The sequence below is a fragment of the Maylandia zebra genome, linkage group LG20 (genome assembly GCF_041146795.1).
Source record: "Maylandia zebra isolate NMK-2024a linkage group LG20, Mzebra_GT3a, whole genome shotgun sequence".
In the NCBI taxonomy this organism is placed as follows: domain Eukaryota; kingdom Metazoa; phylum Chordata; class Actinopteri; order Cichliformes; family Cichlidae; genus Maylandia; species Maylandia zebra.
In genome coordinates, this window is record NC_135186.1 from 37,986,673 (window position 1) to 37,998,768 (window position 12,096).

Consider the following 12,096-nt stretch of genomic DNA (forward strand, 5'->3'; position numbering starts at 1 on the left):
CGCGGCCTGCAGTTTATCTGCGACAGATAAAACCTGCACGTCTGCTGCGCGCATGCAGGTTGCAGCAGGCTGCCATCTGAAGCCGGTCGTTGGAGCGTAACAGCGGGGGATTTAACCGTCAGAATAAAGGGTGACGCTTTCACACATGAAAGCTGCTGATCTCCGTCTGAGCCTTTGGTCGGCTGTGTGGGACGTGTCTGTAACAGAGCGAGGGATTCTGGGACTCTGTGAGGCCGTAAGCTTTAAAAACAGATCTGCACCTGGAGATGGCTCAGGCTCACTGCTGGCTCATCTTCACCCTCATCCTCTCTGAGTGCACACAGATCCATCAGATAAAGGCGTGTTCAGACTCCAACTACCCGCCCGGTTCTTACAGCACCTGACTGATCTTTAACTGGAATAACTCACCTTGTCTCCCAGGTAAGTGTTCGGAGCGTGCCAGTACAGCTCCTGATAAACATCGGGCACGTCGGTGATGTCGGCCTCTACCAGGTCCTGATCTGGATACACGATTACGGGGACTTCCTGCCTGTCGGCTCCCAGCAGCACCCAGCCCTCCATGTCCATGACCTGCAGAGACGACGCGGCTGCTGTGAGGCTCAAAGTCAGTAAATCAGTGAGCATGTGGAAACGTCACAGCATTCAGCAGCTTTCTGAAACTCTGTGAGCTCGAGTCAGGATCAGCTCGCTGCAGAAAAACTACCACAAACATCAGGTTGTATTTAACAAAACAAGCATATTATGGGATGTAGACGAGCACCTCGGTGCGCCTCATGCTGGAGCTGTGGCAGCGGCCGGTGGCTCCGAAGCAGAAACAGCTGGTGCATCCTTTTGGGTTGGTCGGGTCCAAGTGGAACGTACCATCTCTGCACTGATCACAGCGAGGACCCTGGACGTTCTCCTGCAGGGGGAACACACACACACACACGCACGCACACATACAGCAATGTCAGACACACAAACATGACAGACTCGTGTACGTTTGTGCGTTTGTGTACGTGAGTGCAAACCTTGCAGAGACACTGTCCTGTGGACGGGTCACACACTTCCTCCTCGGCCCCCGCCTCGTTGCAGTCACATGGTCTGCAGTTGGGGTAACCGTAGAAACCGGGGGCACAGCGGTCGCACTGACGTCCGACGATGTTGTTCTGACATCTGGAAACAGAAAACGTTGTGCCGAATCTCAGCTTCTATAACCTTTGACCTCTGTCTGTGTGTGTGAGCATGTACTCACATCTTTGTGGGATCAAAATTGGAAGTTTACCAGCCTTGTGGGGACCAAAATATCCGTCTCCACAAGTTTGAGGACATTTTTTGTGTCATGGTCACAGTTAGGTTATTGTGAGGTTTACAGTAAGCGTAATGAATACCTGTGTGTGAGAAGTGAGGAAAGACACCTACAGCTGCAGTCTAGGGTAATAACACTGTTCACCACAAGGTGGTGCACTGGGTCAGCGTGAGCTTGATTACATTAGATCATTAAGAAGCTGTTCTCTTGTGTGATGGCAGCCTTAGGAAAGGAGGCGGAAGAGAAATGAGGTTATAAACAAAATAAACTTTAGAGCTTTTTATTGTCATTGTGCGGTTTCTTGCACAGTGAACCACAAAGGTGCAAAAGTAAAGAAAACAATATACAACGAGGAAAAAAAGCAAAATCTATGTATAGATATATGTGAGTAAACTATATACATGGTGTATGCGTAGAAACACTGAAACAGAAACATTGTGGGGCTGTATACAGGGCAGTTATATAATATATTAAATAAATAAATAAGAGTGGAGGGGCTATGCTCATTTGGGGTGGGGATGGTAATTCCACTGAGACCAAAATGTTGCACAGAACAAGGAAAGACTGAGATATTGCACATGAGATGGCAACAACATAGTTGATCTGCCCCCTGGTGGTGAAAACGTGCATAACGGACACGAGAGAGGTATCAATCTGAAATTGAGCTATCCAAAAAAACCTCGGAGTTTGTAAAATTATAGAAACTTCACAAAGAAATGTTGCAGAGGATCAGGCAGTCGGAAAGTTTAAACCTGGCAGCTTCAGAGAGCACACAGCCACCGGAGCGAGACAAACACACACAACCCCTCTTTGTCCTGAGGTCGCTTCCTGTTCGTCTTACCTGCACTGCCCACTGAGCGTGTCGCAGCTCACATCGGGCGCGATGATGCCAGCGTGAGAGCAGTTGCAGACCTCGCAGCCCACCAGCGGGTGGCAGCCAAACGTCTGAGGCTCGCACTCGGTGCATTCTGGGAGGACGGTCCTCGGCGGGCAGATGCAGTCCCCCGTCACCGGCTCGCACAACCTCGAACCGCAGTTACAGGCTGCAGGTGACACGGGAAGGTGAGTGAGAGCAGGAACACAAGGGAGCGAGACAGGAAAAACCCCACGCGCCTTCTTCACAGCAAAATAAAAGTTTTATGAATAAATAAGTGTGAATCTCGGACGCCGTCCCTGCAGCGTTTCATCGCGCAGCCTTACACTCGTCTGCACACTTCAGTTGTTCCATTTTTCTGCTTAAAGACGACTTGAAAATACAGGAAAGGTGAGATGGTGAATGATCTGTTCAGGCGAACACTCACGTCTGCAGTTGGGGAATCCCCAGTAACCCGTGGCACACGTGGAGCAGTCTCGTCCAATCACGTTGGGCCTGCAGCGACACTGACCGCCAAAGCGTTCGCAGGTGTCGCTCTCAGCTCCGACTTCGTGGCAGGCACAGGGCAGCGCGCCGTTGTTGACGAAGGCTGACAGAGATATGGCCGAGCTGAGGCAGAACGGCGAGGAGGAGGGACTGCGGGAGAGAGGAAGAGTTCACACCTGTGGGGATGACGCTAACACGCTAAACTACTGCCCAGCATCTTCACCCGCTCACCTGATGTAAAAGCTGTTTTGACCGCAGAGTCTGATGAAGTCGTAGGATTTGTCCAGCGGCTCCTCGCTCAGGTAGCTGGAGCTGTAGCTCGACTCAGGAACAACCAGCAGGTAATCCTGCAGACACGAGGAAGAACGTCAGCTGCTGCCTCATCTCCACCTCAAAGGAAAAAACTATCCCTGAACGTCATTCTGCAGCATCAAGCGTAGCTGTGATGCAGAGCAGCGACACTGACCAGCCACAGCGTCTTCCCCGCAGGTATCTGCACCGTGACGAGTAGCTCGTGGTCCGTCACATCCAGAATGATCTGATTCTCCGACACCAGGACGTCACGGCAGCCGTAAGCGTGAGGACAGAACGAGGCGTTGACGTGTCCTGAGAAACAGGAACAAAATAGAGCCAATCATCAGCCCCCAGCACCAGAAGCTGCAGTTCCTCTGATGCCCAGCAGAGGCAGCAGTGAGTCAGTCCCACAGGCTTCTAAATGATTTTAAGCCTAAAAGTTTGCATTATTGGGGGCGTGGCCTCTGTTACTGACAGGCGGCTGTAGCTGCTAGCTGTCTGCTAGCTTCACCTGACCTCTGGGCCTGTTTGTGCTGTTGGAGCCTTCAGGAGCATTTTTAGTGACATCATGTGACCAATAACAGGGCGGAGCTCCAGTTTTGATGCACAGTGAGATTCATGATTTTGATTGGATGTTACTGATTAGCAGGTATCGCTGTGTGTGTGATGCACATGCAGTCTGAACATGTTTCATTACAGCTTTGAAAACTGAGCCTCAAACTCCAGCCACAGGTTTATGTCCATCTTTTATATACAGTCTGTGGTGAGAATAACCTGACTAGCTTGTCATCACTGACGGTGATGCAGCAGATCCAGGATCAGACTGTGTCCTTACCCTGCCAGATCCGCCCCCCGTTAATGAAGACCTGTACGGGGTAGGTGGGGTGCAGAGGCTGGTGGTAGTGGAGGATGAAAACGTAGCGGCCGAGGGCATGGACCCGGGCAGAGTACATCACTGCATTCTGGGTAAAGGAGGCGACGGGAGAGGAATGATTACGGTGTCAGACACATTCGTGGGATTTTTATCGATCCTTTAAAATGTGTGCACGTCTCAGTCGGGTTCTGTAACTCCGTTATGTTTCACCTGAGATAAAAACGGATCGCGTGCGACGTCACGCATATCTAAACTAAACACCCCCCAACAACACGCCCCATCACCATCAGTACCTGCAGCGAGTCCAGCCGCACGTGGTCGGTGTTTTCCGCTCCGAACGGCGGTCTCTCCAATCCCATCCAGTCTGGCTCCTCTCTCAGAGGAGGCGCAGCAGCAGGGGAGGCGGGCTCCTGCAGGGTGGAGGAGCTCTGGCCCTCCTTCAGGAACAGAGAGTCTGACGGGGTCAGGAAGCGTGAGGGGACGCAGGAGGAGCTGTCAGGTGAGAAGTGTCCGTGCGTGCCGATGCAGTGGACGCGCGGGGCTACGTGCTCCATGCTGAACTGCTGTCTGGGCACCAGGTACACTTTGTGCTGAAACACATGTGCAACACGCATTAGGATCGAGCTGATCAGGTGACCGATCATGTGATGCGAGAGTGACTCTCACCAGGAAGAAGGTGGCTCGGTCAGCGGTCAGCTGGATCTCTGCGTCTGAGGGGAGGGAGAAGACCGCCACTCTGTTCCGCTCGTCGACGGCCACGACTCGACACAGGAAGCTACACACGCACGCACGCACACACATTTAAATGACTTAGCATGAGGCAGCGCGCTTTCAAACACGTCCTTCTCTGTAGTGGGGGGAGGAGCCTTGCAGCTTACCTGTATCTGCACTGCAGCAAGGTGACTCTGTGTCGGTGCATTCTCGCTCCCGGCACGTTGACAGTGACGGACAGCGTCTGAGGAAGCTCTTCTTCGCTGGAATACTCGAGGACCAGGACGTAGTCGCCCGGAGACGAGAGGCGCCCTCGCAGCTCGACGCTGATCTGCGCAGAAACCGAAGACGTTAATTTAACCTGCACGTTTCACCTGTGGACACATTTCACGGCTGTCTTACATCCAAACCGCTGCAGACGGCCATGTCGGGGTGACGCGGGGAAACCTTCTCGGTCGGGCAGGGGCGGGGCAGGTGGTTGTCGTTGCGGCAGCTGGCATCGTTGCCCGAGATGGAGGGGAAGGAGTCCAGAGACAGGTACTTGTAGAGCAGACAGCTGAGAGAGAGACACACACATCAACGCATCTAAACATCTGCTCCTCCCTCCGGGCTCGCGCCAGGGATGTGTGTAAACACGACGCTACAGAACCACTAACAAAAGATGAATGACGTGAGCGTATTTACTTCTGGCTGGCGTCGGGGGCGGGGCTGTAGGTGCAGGGCTCGCTCACTCTGATCTGCAGGATGGGAGCTTCGTAGTAGGCGCTGGGCAACAGCACCAGGTAATCCTGCAGGATAGAGCAGCAAAAGTCATTCCCTGTGCACACGTGGTGAGGGGAGCAGCACGGAGGCCTCCTCACTGGGGTGGCGGTGGGTTGCAAAGTGGTTTACAGGTGTGCAGCAGCAGCTTACACAGCCTCATTCTCAGAATTACAAACAGCTGAGCCATGATTTGTCACCACCTGTGTATTTGCACGTGTTTGCGTCTCACCAGCAGGACTCCCTCCGCCTCGATCACCACGGTCCAGGTTCCCGGGTTCAGCACGAAGGGCTCCACAAAGGGAACGTTGACGAAGGTCGGCTCCACGCTGGGAGCGAAGACGATCGGCTTGGACTGTTCGGAGCCTTGGACACAAACCGAGACGTTAGGAATGAGCACAACACGCATTCCTCCCCTCTGCTGCTCTGCTACTCAACTTCTACTGATACTTTCATGCGATTGGTGGAGAACCTACCTCTGCGGCTGCCCTGATAGGCTGTTATTTTACCCTTGGTGGTGGTGCCCTCAGAGCTTATGTATCTGAGGATGAAACGAGTCAGATAGACGTCTGCCTCGCTCATATAAACCTGAAGCCTCACCGCAGTCTACGAGGACATCGTCCAAACAGAGGACAGGAGGGAGGGGAGAGGGAGGTTGGAGGGCAGACAAGATCAACATTTGTCCTCAAATCCCTGAAACCTGCACTGATCTGTGGCCCTGAGGAAAGACACGGCGCCGCCACCACCAGCAGCCAAACGCAGCCGAAGCGCAGAGACCGAAGCGTCGCGAGGAAATCGAGAGAGAGTAAGAAGACTTCCCACCTCTCCTGATTCCTGCGCTGCCATGGAAACACAGAGTCCCCTCCCAGCACTTACAGTTCCCGCAGTGGTGGCTCCGGCCATCCTCCACGACCGTCATCCGGCCCCAAACATCCGAACCTCGCCGGTTAACATAACGCAGCACCACAAAGAAGACGTCCGGAGAGTCGACCGACACCGACACCAACACCTTCGACTACCAAGGGAGCAGAGAGCAGGACGAGGAGCAAAGTAGAGGATCAGAGGAGGCGCACAGAGCGGAGGAAAGAGAAGGAGGAAGACGAGGGGCAGGAGAAGGAAGAGCAAAAGAGACGCTGAGTAAAGGAGGCAGAGACGACAGAAAACACCGACACAGAAACCAGGACAAAGCGACATAATACAGTCTGTCTGCTACGCTCACACGGGACAGGAAGCAAACATTTGAAATGCATGCAAGAGCTGAGACGCAGTCCTGCGACATGTCCCAACAACATGCAGCTGGGCCACAGTAACATAATTACACAATAACTGCACACACTCACACATTATTTTAAACAACGTCAATCAGATCCTTCCAATAAGGATGAAAAACATCCTACAGCTCATGTGTGTCTGCTGTTCCTCTGCCGTCCAGCAGAGGCAGCACTGAGTCAGTGTTTGGTGGATAATCTTCTCTACAATCGAGTTTGCACCATTAGGGGTGTGGCCAACAGAAAAGGTCAAAGGTTATGGTCCTACCTGAATTGGGGACATCTGAGCATAACCTCTCCAGCTGAAGTTGGGGAACTCTTGGGGGTTGTAGCCGAATCTCACCGGCCGGCCGTCCAGCATGCTTCCCTCCTCAATCTCAAACTTCAGGTGATGGAGGTCAGGGAAGTAGTGATCCGGACGAGGTCTGCCGGCACAGGAAGTTCAATGAAGTGAAACGCACAGGCATGCTGGGATGAAACACGGACTGAAGAACTACAGAAACTCAGGCCGTGACGACCCGAGGCAACGACAGACATCTCTACATTTAACCACATCTGTCTGTTACAGGAGACTAGAACTATGGGAAATGGAGTCCTAACTTAGCTTCACTGCAGTTAAACTTCCTGAAATCTGTCTGAGGTGTGCTGAACTCACAGGTTACACTTTGGCCCCTCCACGCTGGGTCTGCAGCGACAGTGGCCGCTCCTCTCGCCGCACGAAGGACCCACGGCGCCACCGATGTCACACTGACACCCTGAAAAAACAACAGGTTAACAGCTGAAACAGCACACCTGTACCTGAGTGCTCAGAGCACCGCTCACCCCGGCAGCCAAAGTAGTCGCTCTCCTGCAGGTTGAAGAAGCCATCTTTGCAGGTGGAGCAGGTTCCGCTGCAGACGTTGGGCTTACAGTGGCACTGACCGCTCTCCTGCACACACCAACAAACCATCTCAACCATTAGCATGACAACAGCAGCAGCCAGGACTTTATTAGAGAAAGGGAACGAATACAGGAAAAAAAAACCCAAACAGGCAGCGACCTCCTGCAACCGCTCACCGACCAATCAGTGAACAAACATTCACTAACACCACAGGTTACCTGAGGTCAGCTGACTCACCTGAGCACACTCAGCCACGGCGCTCACCGTCCCCGCCACGTTACACTCACAGTCTGCAGAGAAACAACCTCAGGTTACTCTGTGTGTGTGTGTTCCTGTCTAGCTATCTTTGTGAGGACCGAAATCTGCATTCTACCATACTTGTGAGAACCAACAATCACTTGTGCGGACACGAGGGATGGGTCCCGGTATCCGGTGCCATGATGGCACCTGTTCTGACATAAACGGTAGTAACCAGACCGAAAAGCAGCGCACATTTCGGTGCTTTTTTTTCCTGAGCTGTGATACACTTTGGATTCTAGATAATCGTTTTACCTTTCCAAGGATAGTAGGCGGGCCCAGGTACGTGCGTTCTTTTAGAGCAGCGCTAAAAACGCCCAAGGCGAAGCAGTCAAAAGTCTGGCTGTACTTCACAGCAAAAGATGCAAACTCAGCAGCAACAAGTGCTTTAAGCTGATACTGTGATACTGTCAAAGGAGGTAACACCTTGAATCTAATGAAACACCTGGCGACGCATAGCGTTTTTTTAAAAGCCGAGAAATGCGCCGTATTTGATAGCTTGCTGCGAGACCTCACACCGAGCACATCTACTGCGGGTGTGGTGCCTGTTATGACCTGGAGTTAGCAACATCCCCCAAAAACCCGAAGAGGAGAGTCCTGGCCCCTAGCCCTGCCAGTGTAGCAGAAATGATGAGGATGATGATGCAGCAGCAGCCGTTCTTCTCTGCGTGAGTAGCTTCATGTTGTTCGTGTGTAATTTACGTTGAGTAGGCTAACCACGTTATTACATTAATGCATGTAAGGTGAACTAGCAAACATCATCATAGCTACATGCGGCTGTCCTCTTGTTTGATGGCAGATACTCCCTTCACCCTGGCCAAAAAGGCTAAAATGACCAAAGAAAAAGAGGGAAACAGTTAAACATGAGAGGTTTTGGACAAAGTGTGTGTTCTCCATTCTTTAAGCACCGGCACCGTTTCAAAAGTACCGGTTTGGCACTGGTATCGGATAAAACCTAAACGATACCCATCCCTAGCGGACACACACACCGGTCCTCACAAGTTTGAAGCCTTTTTGAGGCTCAAAATGTGGTTTTAGTGTCAGGGTTACAATTAGGTTATGGTCAGGTTTAGGGTCAGGTATTCATTTTTAATGGTTAAGGTTAGGGCTAGGGAAAGCATTACGTCAATAAAGGTCCTCACTAAGATAGCTAAACGTGTGTGTGTGTGTGTGTGTGTGTGTGTGTGTGTGTGTGTGTGTGTGTGTGTGTGTGTCTCTGTGTGTCTCTGTGTGTCTGTGTGTGTGTGTGTGTGTGTGTGTGTCTGTCTGTGTGTGTCTCTGTGTGTGTGTGTGTGTGTGTGTCTCTGTGTGTGTGTGTGTGTGTGTGTCTCTGTGTGTGTGTCTGTGTGTCTGTGTGTGTGTGTGTGTCTGTCTGTCTTACTGGAGCAGCCTTCAGGTGTGTCCGGGGACAGGTTCCAGTACAGAGGTTTGCAGGTGTCACAGGCCAGGCCCCCCACGTGGAGACGGCACTCACAGCGGCCCTGAGGGAACCAATCACAGCAAAGTTCAATACACCTGTTTCTCCTTACAAAGCATGCAGGTGCAGCCTACCTGCTTATCAGTCGCTGTTTATAGAGACGTCAGAGTGCAGGTGGAGGTTAGCCTCCTCTGCTCCACCTGACCCTCACAGCACTGCTTTGCTGCAGCCTCAACACACACACACACCCTTTCACATCATCTGTGATCGAGAAGCCAAACACAGGACTCACCAGAGGAGGCGCTACGGTGGTCTGAACAGAGCCGGCAGGATGGCAGCTTCCAGCTTTAACGACAGAGAAAAGCCATCACACAGCAGCAAACACTTCATCACAGCACAGAAACAGCTTTAGTGAAGGTTACAATGATCTTATGGCCTCTGACAGTGGACTCATCTCTGTGCTTGTCCTGCTAGACCTCAGTGCAGCGTTCGATACTGTTGTAGGAAGGAATACTTCAAGGACCTCTTAATCCCACTTCTGTAGAGGAGGCAGAGTCTAAGGACAAAGGTGACGACTCTCCATCACTGGGGGCGTGGTCACTGAGGCAGGCAAATAACTGCAGCGCCCCTGGGGGGTGAGCTTCGCCCTGCGAGCCTGAAGGCTCTGAATGTCGTCGGCTGTCCTGGCTGACACGCCTCGACAATGCTGCGTGGAGATCAGGGGCGGTGCCTCAACTGAGGTGTTGTTCCCATCTTTGGGAGGGTGGACAGGAGGTGCACCAGCTACAGGGGGATCACACTCCTCAGCTTCCCTGGTAAAGTCACGGAGAGCCTGTCCGTCGCTCAGACCTTGGATTCAGGAGGCACAATGCGGTCGTGGAACACCGGACCAGTTCTATACTCTTTCGAGGATAGTTGAGGGAGCGTGGGAGTTTGTCCCGCCAGTCTGCGCAGGGTGCTTTGGGAGTATGCGGTGTCGGCGGGAACCCTTCAGTTACAGGATCAACCGCAGATTAACCGATGGAAAATTCCACATTTTCAGCTTGGAATCGTGAATTTATATTCTTTTGTGTTTTTGTCAAATTTTATTTGATTAAATCAGGAAAAATGTTAAAGTCTGCATGAACCCCAGTCTGCTGCTCACAGGGCGGGGCATCAGCACACACCTGAAGCACAGGTATCACAGTCGGAAACTTGGACTGGTATGTCTCTTTTCCTTTTTAGCAAACTCATTTACGTGAACGTCAGCTGTTAATAAAGACGAGTTACTGAGCACGAGTGGATTCAGAGCTCCGGTCCTCCAGCTGCAGCTGTCAGAGCCAACAGACACACTGCTGGTGTTTACTGTGTGTGTGTGTGTGTGTGTGTGTGTGTGTGTGTGTGTGTGTGTGTGTGTGTGTGTGTGTGTGTGTGTGTGTGTGTTTACCTTGGCATGTGGGGAAGCCGTAGGCACCGTGTGCACAGCTGTCACACCTGAGTCCCACCACGCTGGGCAGACACACACAATGTCCCGTCAGCTGGTCACAGCTGGAGTAACGTGAACCTTCAGGAGAGCACTGACAGGCTGGAACACACACACACACACGCACACACACACACATGCACACACACACGTCATTCGTCTGTTTCATGTAGTTTTACCTTTGAAACACAAAACCATGTCTTTGTCTTACGTGTACAGCTGGGGTAACCGTAGTAACCAGGAGCACACTGGTCACATGACGCTCCGCTGTAATTGGGCCGGCAGTGGCAGTGACCTGACGCGGTGCAGCTGGAGTCCAGAGAGGTGCGAGGATCACAGGTGCACTCTGGGAGAAGCAGAGATGAACGTCAGTGAGGTAAGGAGCAGAGACGGTTCAAACGTGATCTCCACCTCAGTGGAAGTTCACAGAAGACACAAACACAACCGTGCAGCAGTGCAGAGCGCACAGCTACACCGGAGACACCAGACTGCCACCTCCACGGGACCGGGCTCAGCTGTACATCTAAAGGTCAAAGGTCACTCTTTGAGGATGCCAATGTTCACATGTTGGACAGAGAAGACAGAGGAGTGGACGAAGCATCTATGTCCACTGTGAACCACCATCTTTGAACAGAGGGTGGGGCTCACCACACCAACTGTCTGCCATCTATAATCCAGACGCCTTAACGCCCACTCACATCCTGGGTCATCTGACCTCAGTGAGTCACATGATAGGGCGGGGCTAGGTTTCACAGCAGGTTCACCTGAAACTTCTGCTGATCGTGACCTACACCTGTTTTCACACCTTGGCTCGTGGGATTATGTAGATCAGTGGTGTCCAACTCCAGGCCTCGAGGGCCGGCGTCCTGCAGGTTTTAGGCGAGTTTATTTGTATAACACAATTCAACAACAAGGTGATTCAAAGTGCTTTACAGAGACATTAGAAACACAAACAATAAAAAGCATGATTTAAAATTGATTAAAACAAGCAAACAAACAAACTAATAAACAAACAAACAAACAAAACAGTATATAAAATCAAAACAGATAAAATCAAAACAGATAAAATCAAAACTGATAAAATCAGAACAGTAGATAAAATCAGAACAGTAGATAAAATCAGTAGTTAAATGTAAGTTTTGAAATTTAAGCTTAAAGTGTGGATTTGGTGCTTTATTCAAATGCAGCTGAGAACAGGTGAGTCTTCAACCTGGATTTAAATAAACTGAGTGTTTCAGCTGATCTGAGGCTTTCTGGGAGTTTGTTCCAGATATAAGGAGCATAAAAGCTGAATGCAGCTTCTCCGTGTCTGGTTCTGACTCTGGGAACTGATAAAAGACCGGATCCAGATGACCTGAGGGATCTGGCAGGTTCATACTGGGTCAGGAGGTTTTAGATCTCACCCTGGGTCAACACACCTGAATCACATGCTTAGTTCGTCACCAGGCCTCTGGAGAACTTCAGGACATGTTGAGGAGCTAATTTA

At 51.5% G+C, this 12,096-nt stretch overlaps 1 protein-coding gene across 3 annotated transcripts in view; it reads right to left on the reverse strand.

The window, feature by feature from the left end:
* The window catches only part of lama5 (laminin, alpha 5), a 73,361-nt gene that overhangs the window by 24,615 nt on the left and 36,650 nt on the right, over window positions 1-12,096 (reverse strand). For 2 of the 3 annotated variants that reach the window (XR_001341950.3, XM_014410257.3), the window contains exons 15-37: window positions 10,822-10,956; window positions 10,575-10,712; window positions 9,441-9,493; window positions 9,113-9,212; window positions 7,672-7,724; window positions 7,377-7,482; window positions 7,210-7,309; window positions 6,823-6,979; window positions 6,163-6,301; window positions 5,519-5,652; window positions 5,212-5,315; window positions 4,930-5,083; window positions 4,695-4,858; window positions 4,483-4,591; window positions 4,110-4,406; window positions 3,778-3,904; window positions 3,115-3,254; window positions 2,880-2,995; window positions 2,590-2,798; window positions 2,130-2,331; window positions 1,011-1,155; window positions 761-901; window positions 409-570 (exon numbers count right to left, since the gene is read on the reverse strand). Coding sequence is in view for 2 of the 3 variants with exons in the window: in XM_014410257.3 (XP_014265743.3) it covers window positions 409-570; window positions 761-901; window positions 1,011-1,155; window positions 2,130-2,331; window positions 2,590-2,798; window positions 2,880-2,995; window positions 3,115-3,254; window positions 3,778-3,904; window positions 4,110-4,406; window positions 4,483-4,591; window positions 4,695-4,858; window positions 4,930-5,083; window positions 5,212-5,315; window positions 5,519-5,652; window positions 6,163-6,301; window positions 6,823-6,979; window positions 7,210-7,309; window positions 7,377-7,482; window positions 7,672-7,724; window positions 9,113-9,212; window positions 9,441-9,493; window positions 10,575-10,712; window positions 10,822-10,956 (3,185 nt within the window). In the remaining variant the exon portion in view is untranslated. Of the gene's footprint in view, window positions 1-408; window positions 571-760; window positions 902-1,010; window positions 1,156-2,129; window positions 2,332-2,589; window positions 2,799-2,879; window positions 2,996-3,114; window positions 3,255-3,777; window positions 3,905-4,109; window positions 4,407-4,482; window positions 4,592-4,694; window positions 4,859-4,929; window positions 5,084-5,211; window positions 5,316-5,518; window positions 5,653-5,762; window positions 5,893-6,162; window positions 6,302-6,822; window positions 6,980-7,209; window positions 7,310-7,376; window positions 7,483-7,671; window positions 7,725-9,112; window positions 9,213-9,440; window positions 9,494-10,574; window positions 10,713-10,821; window positions 10,957-12,096 lie in introns of all 3 variants that reach the window. The other variant, XM_014410258.3, reaches the window with a different exon arrangement.